General features: G+C 48.5%; 3 protein-coding genes and 1 long non-coding RNA gene across 4 annotated transcripts in view; 2 read left to right on the top strand and 2 right to left on the bottom strand.

Moving 5' to 3' along the window:
- The window catches only part of ZDHHC18 (zDHHC palmitoyltransferase 18), a 52,192-nt gene extending 40,763 nt beyond the window's left edge, over nucleotides 1-11,429 (top strand). The window contains exons 11-12 of the mRNA XM_072827629.1: nucleotides 6,292-6,372; nucleotides 8,370-11,429. Coding sequence (XP_072683730.1) covers nucleotides 6,292-6,372; nucleotides 8,370-8,474 — 186 coding nt within the window. The 3' untranslated portion in view covers nucleotides 8,475-11,429. The remainder of the gene's footprint in view (nucleotides 1-6,291; nucleotides 6,373-8,369) is intronic.
- GPN2 (GPN-loop GTPase 2) lies at nucleotides 4,491-13,578 on the bottom strand. The gene is made up of 5 exons (XM_072827634.1): nucleotides 12,976-13,578; nucleotides 12,248-12,404; nucleotides 9,681-9,841; nucleotides 8,541-8,671; nucleotides 4,491-5,125 (listed from the first exon to the last, which is right to left on the bottom strand). The coding sequence occupies exons 1-5, from the start codon at nucleotides 13,384-13,386 to the stop codon at nucleotides 5,053-5,055; spliced, it is 933 nt and encodes a 310-aa protein (XP_072683735.1). The 5' UTR covers nucleotides 13,387-13,578; the 3' UTR covers nucleotides 4,491-5,052.
- On the top strand, nucleotides 11,937-22,157 carry LOC140634120 (uncharacterized). Its single transcript, XR_012031649.1, has 4 exons — nucleotides 11,937-14,008; nucleotides 15,682-15,766; nucleotides 20,775-21,603; nucleotides 21,803-22,157. It is a non-coding gene; the product is annotated as an uncharacterized lncRNA (long non-coding RNA).
- GPATCH3 (G-patch domain containing 3) lies at nucleotides 13,765-21,502 on the bottom strand. The gene is made up of 7 exons (XM_072827614.1): nucleotides 21,033-21,502; nucleotides 19,236-19,657; nucleotides 16,711-16,885; nucleotides 16,142-16,201; nucleotides 15,238-15,359; nucleotides 14,996-15,123; nucleotides 13,765-14,502 (listed from the first exon to the last, which is right to left on the bottom strand). Exons 1-7 carry the CDS (start codon nucleotides 21,466-21,468, stop codon nucleotides 14,286-14,288), a joined length of 1,560 nt encoding a protein of 519 aa, XP_072683715.1. The 5' UTR covers nucleotides 21,469-21,502; the 3' UTR covers nucleotides 13,765-14,285.
- Nucleotides 22,158-22,642: the final 485 nt, after the last annotated feature.

Raw genomic sequence — 22,642 nt, 5'->3', positions numbered from 1 at the left:
GGTTCCCTATAAACTGCCACAGGGCAGGAGCCCAGCAGTCTGGGTTTCCCCTGTTCCCACACACTTTGGCTAAAATAGCCACACATATGTCTGTTTTGTATACTGGAGTTTCATGAGTTAAAAATAAGTTTGAAAAGAACCGCATTATGTTATGCTACCCTGCTTGTATCTTGGACTTTCTAAGAATCAAGAAAGGCTTCTTAATCTAATGCCACCCTAGGGCCCAGCAGAAAGGAATTGTCTTCAATGAGAAAAGACTGTGCAGTGGGCCAATTTCCTGGCACATTCACCAAGTTAAACTTTCCTTACCCTGGTTACATCCTTTGTTCTTTTCAATTCTTCACTCTGTTCACAGGGCCTCCCGCACCCCTTCTCCCTGCTGTGAAGGAGAGGGGGAGGAAGGCAGGTTTCTGCAGGGCAGGTGCCGCTCCTCTCAGAACCCCCCCTAGCCCCACCTACCCACTGAGTCAGGAGCCAGGAATGTCTGTGGGGGCAGCAGACAGGTATGTCACCCTGGGGGTGTCAGAGGCTGATTCATCTCTCATCTCCACCCAATCTTCTCCTTACTGCTCTCTGGGAAATTTAACTCATTATCTGTCTAGAGATAAAAGAGGAAATCTTAGACTCTGAAAAGCATGGAGTCTTCAGTCTGTGGCTAGGTATAATATTTAATACATCAGATTATGTCATGCCATGAGTATTTGTTAAAAGAGAAGGAAGACACATCCCCCACTCCCCTTTCTTCCCCCAAATAAAGTTAACCTGAAATATCCTTGTCTCACTGTAGAGGGGCCTGATAGGTAGCTCAGAATATGCTATGTGACCATGGGTAGGACTTAATTTTTGGGAGAGGGGAGCCTAGGTGGCTCGGTTGGTTAAGCATCTGCCTTGGGCTTGGGTCATGATCTTGGGGTGGGGGGTGGTCCCTGCTCAGCAAGGAGTCTGTTTCTCCCTCTCCCTCTGCCCCTCCCTCTGCTCGTGCTCTCTCTATCTCAAGTAAATAAATAAAATCTGAAAGAAAGAAGAAAGAAAAAAGAAAGAAAGAAGAAAGAAAGAAAGGAAAGAAAGAAGAAAGAAAAGAAAGAAAGAAAGAAAGAAAGAAAGAAAGAAAGAAAGAAAGAAAGAAAGAAAGAAAGAAAGAAAGAAAGAAAGAAAGAAAGAAAGAAAGAAAGAAAGAAAGAAAGAAAGAAAGAAAGAAAGAAAGAAAGAAAGAAAGAAAAGAGGGATCCCTGGGTGGCTCAGCGGTTTGGCGCCTGCCTTTGGCCCGGGGCGCGATCCTGGAGACCCAGGATCGAGTCCCACGTCGGGCTCCCGGCATGGAGCCTGCTTCTCCCTCTGCCTGTGTCTCTGCTTCTCTCTCTCTCTCTCTCTCTCTCTCTGTGTGTCTATCATAACTAAATAAATAAATCTTTATTTTTATTTTTTTTTAAATTTTTTTTTTATTTATTTATGATAGTCACACAGAGAGAGAGAGAGAGAGAGAGAGAGAGAAGCAGAGACACAGGCAGAGGGAGAAGCAGGCTCCATGCCGGGAGCCCGACGTGGGACTCGATCCTGGGTCTCCAGGATCGCGCCCCGGGCCAAAGGCAGGCGCCAAACCGCTGAGCCACCCAGGGATCCCCCAGAGGACTTTACCAATACTTTTTCTCACCTCATTTGGGCTCCAAGTCCCCAGCCCATCCCCCCCATAGCTCCTCAGTCTTAGGCCACCTGGACATCTGGGGCTGTCTGAAGTTGGATTCTTGGCTGGAAATGAAGGACACAATGGGTTGGAAATGAGTATGGTTTTCCCCTACCCTCAGCAGGTCTGATGCCATCGAAGTGTGCCCTAATCTGGGACTCTTCCTCCTAAAGGCTAGGTGAGGCCTCAACAGCCAGGGATGAGGGAGAAAAAAAGAAAAGGGAAAAGAGTAGGGGGGCTACTCAGCTTGCAAAAGAATTTCCCTCCAGGATTCTGGGTAGTTGGGCCTCCATATTGCTTTCAAAAACAGGATGGATCTTGGCAGTGCTGGGATGGGTCTGCCATCACTCAGGAGCCCTGGGAAAGGAGAGAGAATCTCTGAGACCTTCCCAAAGACTCTAATGGGATCAGGCTTCCTTTCTCAGCCAACTGTGGATGAGCATTTTGCTAATTCAGAAACAGCTGAGAGCAGACTGGCTGTGCTTCAGCTCTGTGGGTTTTAGGGCGTCACACTCACTCCTAAGCCTCTTTGTCTGGGCTGGAAGCCTTTCCAATTAGCTGTGGCCTCTGATAAGTTCCAAACAGTATCTTCCAATTTTGGGGGGAATCCTCACTTCAGAGCCAGTAAATGCATATATCTTAATGTCAGTGGTTAGCAGAGATGACCCATAAGGTCCCTTCTAAGGCATTCAGAGATAGTTTCCGTTTCCTCCCTCCAGAAGTTGTTCATGATTGCCAAGTGAGGTCTGGAAGTGAGAAGAGTGCTTTCAGACGGTGCCTGGGAAATGCAAAGTGCCACTTTTCTGGAAGGCATTTTGGCAATATGAATCCAGAACCTGGGAAACATCAGCTGTTTCATTTTTGGACTTAATCATAAGTTAAAAATCAGAGACTCAAGACAAAGATTTGAGTATAAAGATGTAATCACAGCCCTATTAACAATAGCAAAAAACTGGTAATGACTCGGATAACCACGGGAGTCTGGACAGGTGAACAATGTCATAGCCTTACCATGGAATATTATCATGTAGACACTAAAAAAGTCTTTATGTTTTTAATTGCATGAAATAGTGTTAACTAAAAAAAAAAAAAAAAAGGTTACAAAGCAAGTATAACATATTCCACTCATACAAATGCTATAGCTATCCTTCTGAATGTACAGAAAAATAAGACCAAAAACCAAAATGTATTTATACATTTGAATAGAAAATTTATTGTAGATTACAAATATTTTTGCTTATTGATATGTTACAGGATTATAGGTGACCTATTTTCATTTCCCAAGTTTTTTACTTTTCTATCAGGAAAGAAAAAAAAATCTCAAGAATGGTTGCCGCATGCCAGTCAAATCAGAGGATGGTCTTTTTCATACTCCACAGGTTTCATGCCAAACAGATCGACCTAGGTGTCTCTTCTTTTCTTCATCGTGCTGTCCCCTCCCCACCATGGCAAGGGAACAGAAAATCATTTTGCCATCAGTAGAAGGTGAATAGAGCTCCATTTACTGGAGTAGAAAACACCCTTATTGTCAAACCAAGGCCTGAAAAATTAAGGTTTGGATGACCTCCATCTTTCCTCACTCCATGACTGCAGAGACTACATGCTGACAGTGCTTGGATTTGAGGTCATCAAGTTCAAATGACACCTTCCTTCCAGCTGGTTTGCTCTGGTGAGAGCCAGGGTGATGGGGTAAACATCAGAAACCCAGACCAAAGCTATTGGTACTATGTTCAAAAACAGCACCCACCCTCACACTCGACCTGATGAGGGATTTGTCCAGCGACCTGGGCGTCAGGATTCTTGGGCTCAGGCCCCACCAGTGACTCACAGCCATCCCTAGGCTGTGTCTCCTGGCCTCAGTTTCCCTGGCTTGCTCTGTTGATACTCCCCACCTACTGTAGGGTACTAATAGGGGTGTGGTGCTTTGAACTTCTCAGATGAAAGAGGCTGGGGAAGCAGCACCTGGTTATTATCCCCTATAGGGCCAGGCGTGGGAGTGGAGGTTGGCTGCTTTCATACTTATCCAGTTGGAGGAGCCTCCTCATAGCCCCCCTACTTTTGCCTTCTGCTCTGACTCCCCCAATTGGGAAGCAAAGCTCAGTCATCCCCCTCTCAATGCCACTTGTGAACAGATTTTCCTAAGTGGAATTCTTCCAACTGCCCAAACCACCTGTGACCTATCTTGCCTTTGTGATTCAGTAATACTCTATAGGTGTTTAAATTCTTTCTCCTGATTGGCTATAGATCCTGTGGGAGAAGGGATGTGACTTTTCACCATTAAGAACTCAAAATTAAGAAGTCAGCAAAGCGAACAATGAGAATAATTATTGGTTGACCAAAGTTCAAACTCATCTGTTTCCTCACTGTAAAATGGGGCTTCATAATATCCTGATTTGTCTAAATCTCCAGGAGTTGCTGTGAGAGCCACATGAGAACCATGTGTGTGGAAGCACTTTGTAAAATGCCAAGCCCTTCCCGTGTGTTAACAGGACCAACTGTCTGCAAATAAGACTTCTGGCACAACTGCCATCTGTCCCCTGCTGCCTCCAGGCTGTGACTGCAAGCAAGCAAGCAAGCAAGCAAGCAAGCAAGCAAGCAAGCAAGCAAGCAATAAATAAATAAATAAAATTAAAAAGGCCTGGGATGCCACCTATTGGTTGAAAACGTGAATTGCATCCAACCACTTGCAAGAAGAGCAAAAGTAACCACCACTCTTCCAACTTCAAGCCCTTAGTGTTTGCCACATTCCTCAGGATGTCACGTTATGTACTTAATATTTTTCTTTAAATAACTCACTTCTTATAAACAATTTCAAAGTAAACTTTTAATCACTCGTATAAATGGAAAACTGGTTAACACTTCCCAAAAAGGAACAAAACCATAAAATAAATACCATGAAAATAAGATCTGCTAGGAAGTGTTGCCTGTGAAAGCTCCAGCTTGAGTCTAGACTAAAACCGAAAATTAACAAAGTCGCGCACCTGGAGACTGGGTGTCAGTCCTCTAGCACAATCCTGTGCTTTGGGGGGAAACACTGCCCTGTATAAACAAACAGAATTCTTCTGAGAAAAGTAACATTCTTTTGTTCTGCCTCAACTCTCTGGGCCTAGATGGTTGAAGAAAGTTTAGAAGTCACAAAAAGTAGAAAATAAACTCTTGTATTTGTAGCATATTCCTTCATAGCCCAAGTGGGGCCAATGCTGAATTCCTGGCCACACATCCAGAGCTCTTGACCACGGAGGGGGTGGTGGGTGCTCTAGTTGGGAAGGCTGCTCTTGGATCTGCAGTTGGCTGGGCTGTCCTGTCAGTGGGAACTGCCATTGTCTCCAATGCTGGGTTAAGCCTCTCATTCTCTAGAGCCCAGCTTGCTGCTACAGCTGCATGGCTTCCTGCTCCACGGACTGGTCTGGGGGTGCCAGGTACTTCTCCTGGATGCCCAAGGTACTGAGGGAGAGCGTGTCAAGGTTGGTAACAGAGGGAAGGATGGGAACTAATCTGGGCAGGATCTGACCTCTACTGATGCTGGCTCTCCAGCCATGTCTGGCAGATTGCTCTCATTCCTCTCCCTTTCTCACCATTATAGCTCCACACAACAGGAATTAATTGGGTCTGAGAAGCCCCTCAAAACATCCAGGCCCAAATGCTCCTATATTTGTCTTTTCCTCATATTGCTGAGAATCAAAGGACCAGAGAGCACTAACCCTGTGGCTGTGTTAGGGCACATGCTCCAGAGCCAGACCACTGGGGGTTTATTCAATTTACTTATTTTTAAAAAGATTTTATTAATTTATTTGACAAAGAGAGAGAGAGAGAGAGAGAGAGACTGTGAGCACCTATGCACAAGCAGGGGGAGCAGCAGAGAGGGAGGGAGAAGCAGGCTCCTTGTTGAACAGGAAGCCTGATGTGGGACTTGATCCCAAGACCCTGGAATCATGATCTAAGCAGAAGGCAGACACCCAGCTTACTGAGCTACCCAGGTGCCCCCACTTTGGGGTTTAAATCCTGATTTTACACTTCCTTTCTTCTCATCTGTAAAATGGAGCTGTTGTGAGGATCAAATGAGACAACAAATATAAAATGCCTAGTATGGCACCTGGCATACAGCAGGTGCTCAGTAAGTGTTTGACTTCTCTTCTGCCATGGGAAGGAATTCAGGGGAACTCAAAGATAGCAATGAATTTCCTCTTGGGCTATTGGGTGTCGTCCTCCTCTCTGTGGGACAGCAGGAAAGTGAAGCAGGAAGGATACAAATCAGATTCACAGAGGAAAAGACTGTGATACTCCTGAGGGAGCCCTGTGAGGCTGGCTGCCTGAGGTCGGGGTGTGCGTCTGAGAAGGAGATGGCAGTTGACCATGGTAGGTTGGCCACCATGGCTTTTTCTACTAGATGACTCCAGTCTCAGAAACTAAAGTTCTACAACCAGGGAGACTGGGATTTGAACCGTTCTTCCAACACATCCAGGGAGAAGCCTTGCACCTGTCACTCTCAGAGCCCCAACTGCCTCATCTATAAAAAGGGATTGAATGAGGTTTAAATGTGATCCTGCAAGCAGAGTATGTAGCCCACCAAATGATGTCAGCTTACAGACCTTCTTCTCCATCTCTTACAGATCTCTCCACCCAAATTCATCTCACCTCTACTCAAACTGACTTTGAACCTGTGCCCCTTCCCCTTCACTTTTCCTCAGGAGGTAATGCCTTGTTCCTGTGCTAGTCGACCCTGAGGATCACTCAGGATGAGTGGAAACCACCTTGCTTGACATGTAATTATCTCAAACTTGCCTCGTCTCCAACCTGAGCCCACATTCCTGAGCAGGGCACACGAAACCTTGCATTCTATCTCACCATCTGTCTGGCTCTGCCACTGCTCCCACTCAGAGCCCTGTCCTGCCCACAAGTCATGCTATTCTACTTGCAAACCCCCAGACATACCTCAACTTTAAACCGCCACGTCTTTGTATATACTGTTCTCTCTGCCTTGAATTCTCTTACCCTTTTAATCAGCCTGGTTAATCCTTACTTTAAGATAATGCAACTTGGGCACCTGGGTGGCTCAGTTGATTAAGTGTCTGCCTTGGGCTCAGGTCACAATCCTAGGGTCTTGGGATCAAGCCCTACACCAGACTCCTTGCTCAGCACGGAGTCTGCTTCTCCCTCCCCCTCTACCCTTCCTGCTGCTCATGTTCTCTCTCTCTCTCTGAAATAAATAAATAAAACAGGGATACCTGGGTAGCTCAGTGGTTTAGCATCTGCCTTTGGCTCAGGGCGTGATCCTGGGGTCCCGGGATCAAGCCCCACATCAGGCTCCCTGCAATGGAGCCTGCTTCTCCCTCTGCCTGTGTCTCTGCCTCTTTCTCTCTCTCTGTGTCCCTCATGAATGAATGAATGAATGAATAAATAAATAAATAAAATCTTAAAAAAAAAAAAAGGTAATGCAACTCAAGTGCCACCACCTCCATGAAGCTTTCCTTACCCACCCACTCATTGGCAGAGCTGACTTTCCCCTTCTTTATGCCAATCCTTAATTATCTTATACACAGACTAAAGTTGAACCTTAAGAAGATTAGGGGAGGGGACAGAATGTAAAACCAGCACATAAGTGTATGGTTAAAAATACCCTTGAAAATTCCTTCAATCATCTATTAAAAAGTATACAGTTTCATATGGAGAATCTTGCATAATAACACGTACGAATGCATAAAGTAATGCACAGTGTGTGAAAAATCAGAGTGCTGCTGGAACGGCCCCTTCCCTTTTGCGCTGAGCACATGCAGTCGAATGTGCTGCCAATAACCGCAGGTGTGAGGTAACAACTCGACCCCTTCAGGGAGCACTGGGCACTCTGCTGCCACCATTTCTAACCTGTTTCCCTGGGAGCTCTGTTTCCTCCATATCCAGGACTCTGGAGCCCCCCTTGCCTCCAGTGTGCTGAAGGCAAATATCTGAAACTATCCTATGGGCCTGGATTTCCCTGTCTTGCCTCACATGTGGCCTACACAGGACCTTAGCTCCACCCCAACGGTCACTAATCCAGCTCCGGTCTGAAGGTCCAGCTGCCTCCCAGACAGCTCTGGCTGTCCCATAGTCCCCTCAAATACAGCACATTTGCTAGGGCCCATACCTTCCACTCATATGACAAACCTGCCCTCTCCTCTTCCTTTTCTTGCCACACCATACTGCTGTATAGCCAGAAACCTGGCAGTCTAACTTCTGCCCTACTTCCGTTTATCCTATAACCATCTGGTTGCGAACTCCGGTAATCCATATCCTTTCATCCAGTTCACACCCTTCTTCCTATTCTTACTGTTTCATCTCTTCTCATCTGCAGACTGTAAACACTCTCCTGCCCCCACTTGCATCCCTTAAATGCAATTTCTGCACTTGAAGGGACTTTTTAAAAAATGTACACCTGATCGTGTCACACTCCACACAACCTTATTATGCTGGCTCACCCTACCCACCCACGAGCTGAAGTCCACACTCATCAGCAGGGCACACGAGGCCCCCACTGCAAGTCCACTACTGCCCCTGCACCCATACATCCCTCTTACCCTTTCACAGTCAGGACACCAAGCAAACCAACCCCCTTGCATCTCTCCCAAATGACCAAGGCCCTTTCGTTTCTCAGCATCTGTATTTGCTGCTCCTTCTGTACCTGAGGACTAAGTCTATCCTCCTCTGTCCTCAGGTACAATCAATGCTGAATCCTTCTAAGGGACCAGCCTCTGCACCTGAGAGACAGTCACCAGGGAGACCAACTAGTCAACATGGAGTCAGTCACCTACAAGGGTAGATGTGGCCATCCCTGAGCCCCATGTCTCCCCTTGGCTATAGCCAAGAGGCTGGACAGCAAGGATACGAGGAGAAATGGAAGTCAGCACCCATGGCGGCAGACATCATGGCCTCCAGGCTTCGCTGTTCTTGGATCCCGAAGCAGTAGCCGTTGGCTTTATCCACAGCCTGCAGGACCCGCTGGATACTCTCCTTGTCCTGGGCAGGGAGGAGACAGACAGCTTTGAGTGAAACAGAGGTGTGTGGAACTGATGTACCAAATCACCTGTAGTCTCCAAACACCCCCCTCAACCTTGCTCATGAAGCCTCTGCACATGCAGCTTCTGTGTCTGGAATGGTTCTACACATCCTTAGAGGCCTGACTACATCCTGTCTTTCCTGTCCACCAACCCACTCAAATCAGAACAGATAAGCTCCTCTATGCACACCCACAGTCTCCTGGATCTATCCTATTACAGCTCTGATCCTACCATCTTACTACTGACAAATTATTAACTCATCTAGCTCCCCTATTTGACTTTGTACTCCATGAGGCCAGGGACTTATTTGTCGAGGTAATCCTCAGTGCCTAGCACAGTACTTAGTCTACTTAATGGTAGACTCCCAATAAATATGTATATAACCTATTTGCTATTCCAGAATAGTGATAAGAACAGTCCATACACCACATGATGGGAAGGAAAGATCAAAATAATGCATGTACAAGTCCTTAGCACAATGCCTAGTGCAGAAAGTGCTCAAGAAGTGATAGTTGTTATGATTAATATTGTAGGGTTCACTTTCTCATTTTAGAGGAAAAAACTGTGGCATTAGGGAAGAGACAAGTTTGCTCAAGTCCACACACATTGGTTGGGAACTACTTTGCAAAGTCAAATAGGCAGTTGCCCATCCTGAAGGAGGCTGACAGACCTGTCTTTGGCCTTGAGGATAACTTTCTGAAATCATCCATTTTTGCACTGATGTGGGAACATGCATAGAGAACCCAGCAAAACAGATAGGGCTGAAGTTTGGCTCACTCTCTTTACTGGAACCCTCCCCATGAGAGCCACTGGTCCTAAAACCAAGGGGGACTGAATGATAGTTGGACCCAGGACAAAGACCCACTGTTTGACCCCTCAAAGTCTCCTGTATCCTTGGCTTGGTGAGATCCCAGGCACTGTCAGAGCATAGGCTAGGCATGGGGAAGAGGCCTCTTAGTCCCAAGTACCTGAATGTTGAGAGGGATGAAGGAGACCAGACTATAGTCTTCAATGAGCTGCACCAGTTTCTCATTGAGCTGTCGGTAGTGGCGGAAGAAAGGGTCAGAAGCCAGGTGGTCGAGAAGGTAGGAGAGGTCCAGGACCTCTGTGTAGTAGTCTAGGTTGAAGGCTAAGGAGAGAAATTGGTGTTCAGGAGCAGCTGACATCAGGCTAAAAGATCCAAGGACAGGGATCATATTCCCTTTCTTCCTTCCTTTTGTCTTCATTTACTCATTCATTCATTCATTCAGCAAGTATTTGTTGACACAGTGAAATGTACTTACTCAAAAGAAAATACTTGGTTTTACCCATTGGCTCTGCCATTTCCTAGCTAGATGGGCCTGCTGTGCGGATTAAATGCTCTAAGTCCCAGTGTCTAGTACACACAAGCACTTGTTGAATGGTAATAAATAACAAGATGGAATGTGTCCCAAGAACAGTGCTTGGTCCCTACCACACAGAGCTCACAGGCAGGTAGTTGTACCCCAGGACCTGTAAGGCCCCTAATAGGGTGCCTCTTGTGTAAATCACTTTCCCTTTTTGGGCCTGTTCCTTCTGAATGTAAAATAAGGATACCAGACCAGAGGACTCAGAGTTCTATGAATGCAAACTTCCTCTAAGAGAAAGAAAGCAGGCCTTTCAGTCATTGCCCATTTCTGCCAGAAAACTCGAGTCTTGGGCTACTCAACTGATCTGTCCCAAAGTGAGTGAAGGCAATCAGGCTGCTGGATTGATGCACTCCCTACACCCAATGTAAGGCTCAAACTCACAACCCCAAGATCAAGAGTGACATACTCCTCCAACTGAGCCAGCCAGGCACCCCTCTGCCTCATATATGTGTGTGTGTGTGTGTGTGTGTGTATATATATATATATATATTCCTTTTTTTTTTTTTTTTTTGCCTCCTGTATTTTAATCAGAAATGGTCACCCCTCTGCCTGCAAGGAATAATGTCCTGGGCATTCCAAAAAACTTTTTGGATTGCCTGACTGGTACATTCTTCTCCAGGAATGAAGCAGTTGGAGCCAGGTGCACCTGGGCTTAGATTTCATGTCAGCTAACATGCTAGCTGTGGGACTGACCTTGGGTTATTCATGTAATGTCTCTGGGCCTCAACGGCCTCATGCGGTTTGCACATCAGTCTTTTATAAGGATGACTGGCTGAAGTCAGAGCTAAAAAGGTCAAGGACCACCATGCAGCCATCTGAGCTGGAGTCTGTGAAGGTGGGTGGGGATAGGGGCTTGAGAAGACTGCAAATCTGGGCAAAGATAAAATGGGGTTTATTGCAGCCCGGGTGGCTCAGCGGTTTAGCGCCGCCTTCAGCCCAGGGCCCAATCTTGGAGACCCAGGATTTGAGTCCCACATTGGGCTCTCTGCATGGAGCCTGCTTCTCCCTCTGCTTGTGTCTCTGTCTCTCTCTCTCTCTCTGTCTCTCATGAATAAATAAATAAAATATTTTTAAAAGGGGGGGGGGAGGGCTTCTGGGCTTACCAAGAGATGGGCCAGGACTCCGGGCTGAGGCAGGCCCTCCAGGGTGCTGACATCCCTCCAGGTCCAGACAGGCAGCCAGTAGGCTTCCCTGGACAATGGCTTGACATCGTGATTCTAACAACTCTTTTTCCTGTTCACTGCCAGTCATTTCAGGTTTTCTTCCCCAGGCTTCTTTGTGGCTGGAGATGCTATCTAGGGAACTGATGCCCTGGCTAGGCACACTAATTTTGCTGGGAAAAAAGTGCTGGCCATGAGGCCCTTAAGCAACTCCCCTGCCTCCTGCTTCTCCCTCAATCTTTCCCACCCTGACAAAGGGACCTCTATCTGTCCACTGGCTCAAACAGAAACCTGAGAGTCATCCTTAATTCCTTGGTCTCCATGTTCAATCCACTAGCAAACCCTATTTTTTGAGTTTTGGATGGAACTACTTCTTTTTGGGTTGCTGTAAAAACCTCAAGGATCTCTGTTTGCATTCTTGCGCGTTTCAATTCACTCCCCACAAAATAGCCACAATGACATCTTAATTAATGCTATCTCCTTGCTTAATATTCATCAGTGGCTTTACCTGGTGCTTCCGCAGTACAGGTTCTGGCCCCTGCCCACCCCTCTGACTTCGTTTCCTACCACCCTTCCCCTGACTACTACCTCAGCTGCTCTTGGCTTCCCCTGCCCCCCCTACCTTTTCCTTTTTCTTCTTAAACACAGAAAGCTCTTTCCCTAAGGAACTTTCTTCCTACTGGTCGCTTTGTCTTGAACAGTTCTGCCTTGGCAGTCTCAGCTCAGGTAGCACTGCTCAATCCCCTCAATCCCAACCACTCACTTTGTTTTAATTCCTTTGCAGTACATACCACCAACTATATAGCTCTCTTGTCCCCAAAGCCCAGAACAGTATCTGGCACAGAGTGGCACAAAATAAACAGGCAGGGATTAGGACCTGCCTGTGGCTATGATCACCAAGCCGTGCGTGGTCCCTGGAGGCAGCTCCCTTCAGCTGAGATCTGTTTCACTCCTGACTCCTTGCCTGCCCAGAAGAGGAGCTCTCACCCAGCTTCCCATAGTGCTCGATGAGGTCCATCTTGGAGAGGACGTTGACATGGGGTAGTTCCACATGCAGCATGGTGGCCAGAGAGGTACACAGTACGGAAATGAACTTGGCCGGGTCTGTGCAGTAATGAGAATCCACCAGGTGGACAGCAGTCAGCTGGAAGGGGAGAGAAGAGATAGGGTGAGTGGGCCTGGGGAGGCAGGAAACATCAGAGCCTAAGTCTTTCCCAAGAGACTGGGACTCCTGAGGACAGAGTGCAAGTCTTCCCCATTAGTTTCCTCCTGTTTCTGCTTCATTCTGGTAGTGACTCTCATTTCCTTCTGCCAGGTGATATAGAGCATTTTTCCTTACAAGATGCCTTGCACGGTGCCTCCCAGTGGGCAACTGGCTCAACTCTGATTGCATATGACTCTATGTCATTTACTTTTGCCCAGCAAGTCACAACAATCACCATACCACTTTCTACATAACCTCTTCCATATTTTCAATGATCCCAAATTGGGTACTAGCACATCCATTCTGCAGATGAGGAAACTGAGGTTCAGAGAGAGAAACTGAGTTACCCAGGACCACACAGCGAGTCAGTGGCAGAGCCTAAAATCGAACTCACACCAAACTCCAAAGCGACTCGGCCCCTACCTCGCTGTGTGACATGGGGGCGTGGCATCTGTCCTTCCTGTCTCAGTTCCTCCATCTGCAAAAGGAGCCTGCTGGACCCAAGACGCACCCTGAGGTCCCACTGTGCCATCTGGGAGAAGATGTTGCGCAGGGCGCCGTGGTGCGTACAGAGCTCCACCTGGCCCGGGCAGTCGAACAGGAAGTAGTGGCCGCGGAGGGGATCTAGCTTGGCGCGCAGCCAGTCCAGGTTGGCCTCCAGGTACTCCATGCAGTAGAGCAGGCCGCCGTTGGGCCCCAGCCGCAGCGCGTCCATCACGTCGCCCAGGCCCACCAGCTCTCCCACGTCCACGGCGCACTCGTACGGCAGCCCCTCGTTGGCAGGGTCCAGGTTCACCACCGCCACGCGCCTGCCCAGTGCGCGCAGGAACTCACTCATGCCCAGGCAGTACGTGGTCTTGCCCGAGCCGGGGGGGCCAATGACCGCCTGCCCAAAGGCCGTGGTCGGGGCGGCTCCCGCCATGGGCGGCACGCGGGCCCCTGCGCAGCCGGTAAGTTCGGCAAAGACACGAGCCGAGGACGACAGGACCCCCGTCGTGCACCTCGTCGGAGGCCGGCGGCGATGCCCGAGTGTCCCCAGAAAAAGCGCAGGTAACCTGGCGGTGCAAAGGAGCCGAATGGCCCGGTACTCACCGGATCAGAACCCGACTTCCGGACGACGTCGGAAACGGCGACGGCCCGAGAGGAAGTCCCGCCCCCACGGTGATGGCGCAACTTGGCGTCGAGGGGCGTGGCCACGCGGAGCGTTTCTACCCGCTCGGCGAACGGCCGTGGGGTGGGGGACCCTAACCCAGCTTTTCCCGTCCTTCCCCCGGTCCAAATCACAAGATAAAAAGAGAGATCGGTGGTAAACTTTTATTATCCCGTTAGGTCGCAGACCCGGGCCACGTCCCGCGGCCTTGCCGCTGCCGGTCCCAGCCAGCTACGGGGGTTGGCGATGGGGCGCCCGCCCCACGATCGACTCTTCCAAGCCCAAGAGTCCTCTTTCCAGGTCCATTACCCCGCCTTTCTGACCTTTATAGTGACACCCCCCCCACCCCCAACGAAGATTGTGCTGAGAACTTCATTCAATACTGCTCTTCAAGGTACTGGGGGAGGCAACGTGGGCAAGACCAAACGGCCTTGGGTTAGGAGGCCAACGAAAGGTCTTTAAGTCCTAATATTAAAAGAGGAGGATGGGGGGCTTTTGGGAAGAATGCCCTTGAGGTAGAGAGCCAGAAGGCAAGTTCAAAATAAAGCACCCTGAACACACTGCAGAGATTGCTGCTCCCGAAGTTCTTTGCGCTGTGGTGGGAGGTAAGGCCAAGGCAGAGGGCTGCCACTATGCAGGTATGAGTGATTCTAAGGAAGGCCCCAAAACTGTCACTCAGGCTCTGAGGGGTTGTCCAAGGCACAGCTGGAACTCCTCACAAAGGCCATGTCCGACCGAAACTTCATGCTGGTGGGTGGCTGGCGTCGGAGCAGCGACTCCCCCTGGTCTTGAGGTAGGGGCTCATCATAGATGGTAGAGATGAGCCCCAAGCCACTTCCACGAGGCCTCTTCAGTTGCCCAAATGGCTGTAGCTTCTCTCCATGGTACCTGCATTAAAAAGGGCTCACGGTCAGAGGGCTGCTCTTAATAGGTTGGGAAAGGACAGAGAAGCAGCTATTACATGTCTGGTTTGTCCCAAGACAGAGCCTTTAAATTTGGATCTTTGCTCTTCAGTTTCCTTATCTATTCACTGACAGTGCCAGCAACCTGGGGTCTCACATACTGTTTTCAGTTTAAATAGTACACAGAGTTTAGAACAACTGTCACCATTCTGTGACTTATAGGCACTCCCTAATGGCAATCACGAAGTCCAGACTCCTCAGATCAGGGGGTATGACTCCCCCAGGAGATCAGGGATCCTGTCAAGCCTTAGGGCTTGTTCTAAAAAAAGAAATAGTGCCACATCTACCTTTTCCTTCTAATTCTGCTTTGAAGTTCATTCCCTAGGAGTCTCTAGCACCCATCCCAAAACCAGAGGGAAGGGGGAAACCAGGGTACAGATGAAAGGCTAGCTGGGGCCAAGTCCCTTGGTCATACTCACCCCAATCCACGCTTGCATCTAGGGTGCTGGCCATCACTATCCAGAGCCTCAGGTACCCCTGAGCACTGGCTCCCCAGACCCTGGCCCTCAGCCCAGCCCTGCCGTTCCATCACCTTGCGTCCAATGCCCTGTGCAGGGAAAAGAGAAGACTCAAGAGTATGGGATTCTTGTGGGGAGTGGGGGGGAGGGGTGAGGAATGGGGATGGAGAAAAATAAGTCAACAGGCTAGGCACAGCACTTACCTTGGTATGGCGCTCAAAGGTGCCCACTTGGCATCTGATCACAGAGCCATCCTCCTGGCCATCACGAAGTCTCCGTTCCAGACGCATTTGGACAGAGTCTCGAGCATCCTTGTCTCCACCATCTGAGAAAGTAGAGCTCAGTTTGCAGAAGGGTCTCTCTCAGCAGAAAGGGGGAAAAATCAGGTTTCTAGGACCTCACAAGATTTACACTTTCATCTTTAGGGTATTTTATTATTTATTTTTATTTTTTATTTATTTGAGAGAGAGAGAGGGAGAGAGCACGTGCAAGGGGAGGGGCAGACTCCTTGCTGAGTGGGGAGCCTGGCTCAGGGCTGGATCCCAGGGCTCTGGAATCAAGACCTGAGCTGAAGGCAAATGCTCAAATAACTGAGCTACCCAGGTGCCCCTCATGTTTTATTACTTTATTATTATTTCTCTCATTAGACTGGGCGCTGGCCAAGAATAGGAACCCTGCCTTTCCCATCTTACAAATGAGGAGATTGGTACAGAAAAGTCATACAGCCAAAAGGTGAGAAATGAAATTAGAACCCAGGAATTCCCTTCCTACCACCACCCCCCACCTAGGTCATTTTTGACTCCAGAATCTAAACTCTTAAAGCCTGAGCTCCTGACCCTCCCACTCTACCAGGGCCTGCCCATCAGAACCAGAGCTCTCTGAGGGCTGACTCTATCCTTCCTCCACAAACAAAGGAAAAAGACTCTGTCCACAACCAGCACTTAATGCACACAACTGGAGATTTTTTAAGAGAGGAACTCTCTCAGTGGGCTACCCCAAGGGAACTGGTTCCATCCCAGCCTCTGCTAAGCAGGGTGTCACATAAGTGTCACTGCAAGGCCAGGGCACCAGTTCTACCTCCCCGTACTGCAACCCCTGGCCCAGTACCTGTGTCGTAGTACACACTCATATCCACATCCCAGTCATCGGCTGTCTGTTCATCAAAGTCTGCAGATAAAAAGCACAGAGTAAGCTAAGGACTCGCAGTTCTGTTCAGAATTCAATCTAAATTTAGACATATGTTTTAGAACTTGGAGTTTTTTTTTTTTTAAGATTTTATTTATTTATTCATGAGAGATACAGAAAGAGGCAGAGACACAGGCAGAGGGAGAAGCAGGCTCCATGCAGGGAGCCTAATGTGGGACTTGATCCCGGGACCCTAGGATCACGCCCTGGGCTGAAGACAGGCACTCAACCGCTGAGCCACCCAGCCATCCCATCTTGGAGCTTTTGATTGTATTTTTAAGTCTCTTCTGGGGGGTGGGGTGGTATCATTTTTTTCTCCACTCCACTAACCTCCCACCCCTAAAAAAGATGACTGGTCTCTCATACACAATCAAGGTAAGCCTCTTCCATAGCCCTTTATATGGCCTCACTGCCAGAGAATCCACCATGTGGAATGGAGAACCCTGACTAAAGGCACCAGGGATCACTCCTGCCCCTGCCTCTGGCCTTACCTCCTTCTTCCTCCTGCCAGAACTGGGCATCTGTGTAAAACACCAGGCCGGACCCGCCCTTCTCCCACTTGAGCTCTATCTCCTCCTCGAAGAGCCGCTCAGTGGTACGCTCCTGTCCAGTCACATCCTCATGCAGGGCTTCATGCCGCTCCCACTCCTCACCCCGGTCGTTGTCCTTGGAGAAGGTGGGGAGAGGTGACTTGCCTGTCCAGCCTCCTGACCTCAGGCCTGCATGGAGGGCAGCTTGGCACAGGAGGCTTGTGAGACAGGCCCTCAGCTCCATTCTTCCAAATTTCTCTTAGAAAGCAGCACATATTTGGTCCTCCAGGCCTTGCCCTACACATCTCTCCATCCCTTGTGCCTCAACATACTTGGCACCCTACCCCAAGCCCAACTTTTTTTTTTTTTTTTTAAGATGTATTTATTTATTTATTCAGAGAGAGCGAGAGAGAGAGGCAGAGACACAGGCAGAGGGAGGAGCAAGCTCCACGCAGGAAGCCCAATGTGGGACTCGATCCCGGGTCTCCAGGATCACACCCCGGGCTGCAGGCGGTGCTAAACCACTGTGCCACCGGGGCTGCCCCGACTTTTTGTTTTTTTAATTTTTATTTATTTATTCATGAGAGACACAGCTGGAGGGAGAGGCAGAGACATAGGCTGAGGGAGAAGCAGGCTCCCTGCAAGGAGCCTGATGTGGGACTCGATCTTGGATCCGGGGATCACACCCTGGGCCAAAGGCAGACGTTCAACCGCTGAGCCACCCAGGCATCCCCTGACTGACTCTTAACCGCTCTGCTTTTAGCCATGTTGTTTCCTGCTGGAAATATCTGCCCTCCACCACCATTTCTTCACCTGGCAAATCCTCATCCCTCAAGTTGTACAGTTCTACATGAAGCCCCCTTCACTGAGGCCCACAGCACTCTTGCTGGCCTCCGAACTCCTCAGTTTGGAGGAGTTTGATACACACTGTTTAGGCCTCTATACATTACATCATAAAGAGGGGATAACAAAAAAAAAAAAAAAAAAAAGAGGGGATAACAACTAATACCTATTGTCTACTGTGTATCAGACCCTTCTCATAACTTAGCTCCTTTGATCAGCCCAATAATGCTGTGAGGTAAGTATCATCATTCCCGTTCTACAGACGAGGAGACCTGGATTCAGAGGAGTAAAGTGAATTGATCCACGATAATACATCAAGAGAGTGGTAGAGCCAGGGTTCAAACCCAGGTTGCCATGCCACACAGTCTTTCCAGATACTGCTTCTCTCTCTCTTCAGGGAGATTTTAGACTCTTTCAAAGCAGGAAATGGATCTTGGAGTGTCTCTGGAATCCTGCACTAGCCTGTGTGTACAAATGCTAGGAATTGCAGAATGATAGGATGACTCTGGACTTGAAATCTTGGGGGCACCTGTCCTAGTTAAACTCCCAGGAGGCCCCAGGTATCACTGCTGCAGAACAGCTGCTGGGGAAAAAGTCCAGATGGTACTACACTAAGGATGTGGTACAGATGTTAGCAACTCTGGGCTGGCAGCTTTTTTTTTTTTTTAAGATTTATTTATTTATTCATGAGAGAAAGACATAGGTAAAGGGAGAAGCAGGCTCCTCTCAGGGAACCCAATGTGGGACTCGATCCCGGATCCCGGGATCATGACCCGAGCCGAAGGCAGGTGCCCAACCACTGAGCCACCCAGGCGTCCCCAGGCTGGCAGCTTTGAAGACACAGATGAATTATTTTTTTACCCAGAGTATGCACACACACACAAGTTTCCCCCCCAAAAATCACACCTTTCCTGATTTTATGGATGAACAACCAAATTTGGAAAAAAGTAGAAGAAATGTCTATTTCATTGATAAAATTAGAGTGGAGGCTAGTGTCCAAGCCACAGACTCAAGGTCAGAAAATCGAGGTGACTTCTCAGCCACATAATGAAAGCACACAGAGGTTAGACAAGCAGCAAAGGGGACCAAGTTCACATCTCAGCTCTGCCTCTATTTCCTTACAAGACTTTTATCTCTTGGATGGTCCATTTTCATCTATGAAAAGGAACCTCCTAGGGGATCCCTGGGTGGTGCAGCGGTTTAGCGCCTGCCTTTGGCCCAGGGCGCGATCCTGGAGACCCGGTATCGAATCCCACGTTGGGCTCCCGGTGCATGGAGCCTGCTTCTCCCTCTGCCTATGTCTCTGCTCTCTCTCTCTCTCTCTCTCTCTCTCTCTGTGACTAACATAAATAAATTAAAAAAAAAAAAAAAAAAAAAAGAACAGGAACCTCCTCACATTCCTTCTAAGAGAATGCAAAGAAGACCCCTTTGAGAATCTTCTGATAAAAATCCCTCAGAGAAATGCATATATGCACATGCAAATGCAGTTTTATATTCAATGTCAGGGAGTTCTAACTCTGGAACCCTCCTGAGAAGGTTGCATGTTTAGAACTATTGTAATATGCAGTTGAAGAGTGATAGTATTAATGCTCTATTACCCTCTCTAAGCTGCCAGCAAAGACAGGGTAGCTCACCGTACTCACATCATCTGAGTGTGACTCTTCCTCCTCGTTTTCCCCTTCCTCCTCTGGCTCTCCATGGGAGCTGACTGGTATGTCGGCTAGGCTGGTTCCTTGGGGTATTTCTTCGCCTTCAGCTGTGTACACAAGCTCTTCCTGCTCCACGGTCTCTGAGTCCTCATACTTGAATGGAACGTTGCCATAGCGCCGGGAAGAGCCTGTCTTAGGGAACTGGAGCTGTAGCTGGGTGATGATCCGAGGGGGTAGGCGGCAGGCCCGGATCAACTCCAAAAAGACCTGCAGAGGAGTCCCCACATTTCCGTTGGGCATCAGCACTGGTGGGTTCAGCTCTGGCAGTTGCTTCAGATCGGCCAAAGTGAAAGCTTCACTCTTAGCTTTCCGACTCTGCAGCTCCTTCCGGGTTTTGAAAGGAAAGGAGCCCAAACCTTGGAAAGCAAGAGGAAAGAATGGTTCTTGAAACCTAGAAGCCTCCAGCAACACTTGAGCTAGAAACTGGTTCAAATCTTTTAGCCTAATGCTGTTCCTCCCTTTCAGACTTCTCCAGAGTAACTTCCTCCATTCCCTGACCAGAACTACTCAATAATTACATGCCATTTCTCATCACCTAGGCCAGGCACACAAGTCTCTTTCAAATCTGGTTCCTGCTGATTCTCAACTGCCACCAACCCCCACTCCTTGCATATCCTCATACCATGTGCTTCAACCCTACCAAACAATTTAACATGCCCTCAAAGTTCCATGGGCTTTCTTTCTTTCTTTTTTTTTTTTTTAAGATTTTATTTATTTATCCATGAGAGACACAGAGAGATGCAGAGACACAGGCAGAGACACAGGCAGAGGGAGAAGCAGGCTCCCTGCAGGGAGCCCCATGTGGGACTCGATCCGTGTCTCCAGGATCACGCCCTGGGCTGAAGGTGGTGCTAAACCGCTGAGCCACCTGGGATGCCCCTCCATGGGTTTTCACATCTGTCTGTATCTCTGCAAATGCCATTTGCCTTGAACACTGTTCCATCCTACAAACTCCTGTTATCTTTCTGATCCAGATGAAAAGCCACATTTCCTGATACCTATAAGAGATCAGTTTTTCCCTCCTCTGTCATCTCACACCACTTGGTGATAAAGAGCATACGTGCTGGGGCAACGTGCCTGGGTTTGTAGTATGACTCTGCCACTTACTAGTTCTGTAACTTTGAGCAGGTAACATAACTTCTGTATCCCTCAGTACCCTCACCTATAAAATGGTAACAATAGCTCCCACCTTCTAGGATTGTTGCAAGGAGTCAATACGAAAATAAAAGGCTTAGAGTCACATTATGTGTAGCACATAAACTCAATCTGTTGAATGAGTTAGGTCTCTGCAGTATTTCCTGTACCCCCATCAAAGGGATTTCCCATGAAAATGGGAGCTGTCCCGATGAAAAAGATTGTCTTTTCATTTGCATCTTGCTAAGAGAAGGCTGGGTAAGAAGCGACAAAGAATGCAATAAAGACAGACAATAAGAGAATCAGAAACCTCATTTACTTTTCTTCCTTCCGTGTCAGTGCAATATCAACCTCTCAGAGAAAAGGGTCTCAGAAGAATCTAATTAATTGGAAAATGAAGGGTCAATCCATTAGGCCTCTTCCTGTTCTTTCCCCTCTAAGACTAACATGCAGTTGAGCCTGAAGCTCCGTCCAGAAATAATCTAAACTCTTAAAAAGTCTGATAATCAGAGACCTGACTTATCCTCATCAACTCTTAGGAAAGGTGTCTCTGATCCAGGGCCAGTAGGCTCGGTCTATTATCTTTCCCACTCGTACCTGATGCTTCAGTAGGTAGCCGCAGTCTGCGGATGAAACAACGACCGGGCAACCAAGTCCCCTGAGAATCCAGCCACCTGCGGCCCGAGTACATGCGAAGAAGCTGCTGAGCTTGAGCTGCCCCCCGTACTGAGATGACGCAGCAGCAGGTGCGGGTCTGGGCCGGAGCAGAGTCCCGAGTGGAGAGAGCGTGGGCATCGGTGACGGAAGTCTGGGCGAGAACCTGGCCGACAGGAGTTAGGGCAGAGTCGGGAGCAGCCTGGGAAGGAGCCCGCTCAGGCCGATGCCGGTAGTGGAAACACAGGAAGCCACAGCCGCGCTGTTCCCGGAACTGGCTAAAGTAGCTCCGGAGCTGGGCCGAGCGCAAACCCGAGGGGATACCGCTAACTATCAAGTAGACTGTCGCCTCTTCCTCCGCCTCGCCGGGCACCGCCATCTTGGGTTGTCACATGATGGCTGTGACCGACTCTCGCGAGAATATCGCAAGTGGCGCAGAGGCTTCTGTTCTGCGATGCTGAGTAACCGGCAATTAGTCGGCCGGTTTGTGGTTGAGGAGCTGGGGAGGTTTGGGGTAAGTCTTTCGGGTCGCTTTCCCGCAATGAGAAGCCGGCGATGCTGAGAAATGGTTTACAGATCTCGTTCGCAAGGCTTTAGTGATAAAATTAGAAGGGCAGTTCTTAAGATTTTTTGGTTGTTGGGGATTTCCCACACCTCATCTCAGCTTTCGCCGTTCAGAGCCTTTTCAGTTGTTCATCCACTTATTCTTCCAGAGCGTACCCATGCACTCCCACAAACCTCCAGGGAAAAGGTAATCCAATTGAAAAGTGGACTGACGACACTTCACAGAAAAGAAACAGCGGATTAACAATGAAAGAGCCTCAGTCCCATCGGTAAGGAAATGCAGCGAGACCCACTTAACATCCATCAGATTGGCAAAAAATTTTAAATCAAGTGTCGGTGATCAACTGGATCTTACATACACTGTTGTGGAATGTAAACTAGTACAAGCACTTTGAAAAACAATTTGAACATTACCCAGTAGAAGTGAAGCTACCCATATCTTCTGACCCAGCGGTTCCATGTCTGTGCATGTACTAACAATAAATTCTTGCATATGCCTCTGTATTGACAGTGTTGAACTTCACCCAACCCTGTGATCCTGGAAGAGAGCGAAGGTTAAGAAACCCTATCCCACCGTTTTGTGTCCTGGAACACAGCTTACTGCAAAGAAACACCCTCCCTCATATGACAGATAAAATTCATAGGTGCCCCCTTGTTTACCTATCTCAAGGCTAGCAACAGACTCCAAATTCCAATTCTTTGCCTTGTAAACGCTTAGATGAACTGCTTGTCCCCACTGATCAATCAGAGCAAAATGCTTGTTAACCAAACTTTGGTTAAGCTTCTCTCCTTCCTCCAGGTCCCTGAACTTTGCCTTCCCCATCCACCCCCCAAGTTTGAGCCAGCACACAACCCCTCCTGAGAATAGCCTGGCTGCAGGGTAAAACATTTTCTGATCTACTGTTCCATCATGCCACTTCTGGTCATCCCGCTTCCTCACACCCAGTTTTTTCTGGCCTTGTTTACTTTTCCCTATGAATGACAGACTC

This window comes from Canis lupus, chromosome 5 (assembly GCF_048164855.1).
Source record: "Canis lupus baileyi chromosome 5, mCanLup2.hap1, whole genome shotgun sequence".
In the NCBI taxonomy this organism is placed as follows: domain Eukaryota; kingdom Metazoa; phylum Chordata; class Mammalia; order Carnivora; family Canidae; genus Canis; species Canis lupus.
Note: the sequence above shows the minus strand (reverse complement) of the source record. Positions and strands in the feature narration are given on the sequence as shown.

Excerpts from the sequence above, each read along its gene's own strand:
- GPN2 (XM_072827634.1), bottom strand. The coding sequence starts at position 13,386 with ATGGCGGGAGCCGCCCCGACCACGGCCTTTGGGCAGGCGGTCATTGGC. Across the intron at positions 12,405-12,975 it reads TGGCACAGTGGGACCTCAGG|CTGACTGCTGTCCACCTGGT; the intron begins GTGCGTCTTGGG and ends CTCCCCTTCCAG. Across the intron at positions 8,672-9,680 it reads TCATCCCTCTCAACATTCAG|GACAAGGAGAGTATCCAGCG; the intron begins GTACTTGGGACT and ends CTCCCTGCCCAG.
- GPATCH3 (XM_072827614.1), bottom strand. The coding sequence starts at position 21,468 with ATGGCGGTGCCCGGCGAGGCGGAGGAAGAGGCGACAGTCTACTTGATA. Across the intron at positions 16,202-16,710 it reads CTGGCAGGAGGAAGAAGGAG|ACTTTGATGAACAGACAGCC; the intron begins GTAAGGCCAGAG and ends TTTTATCTGCAG. Across the intron at positions 15,360-16,141 it reads GAGTGTGTACTACGACACAG|ATGGTGGAGACAAGGATGCT; the intron begins GTACTGGGCCAG and ends CTACTTTCTCAG.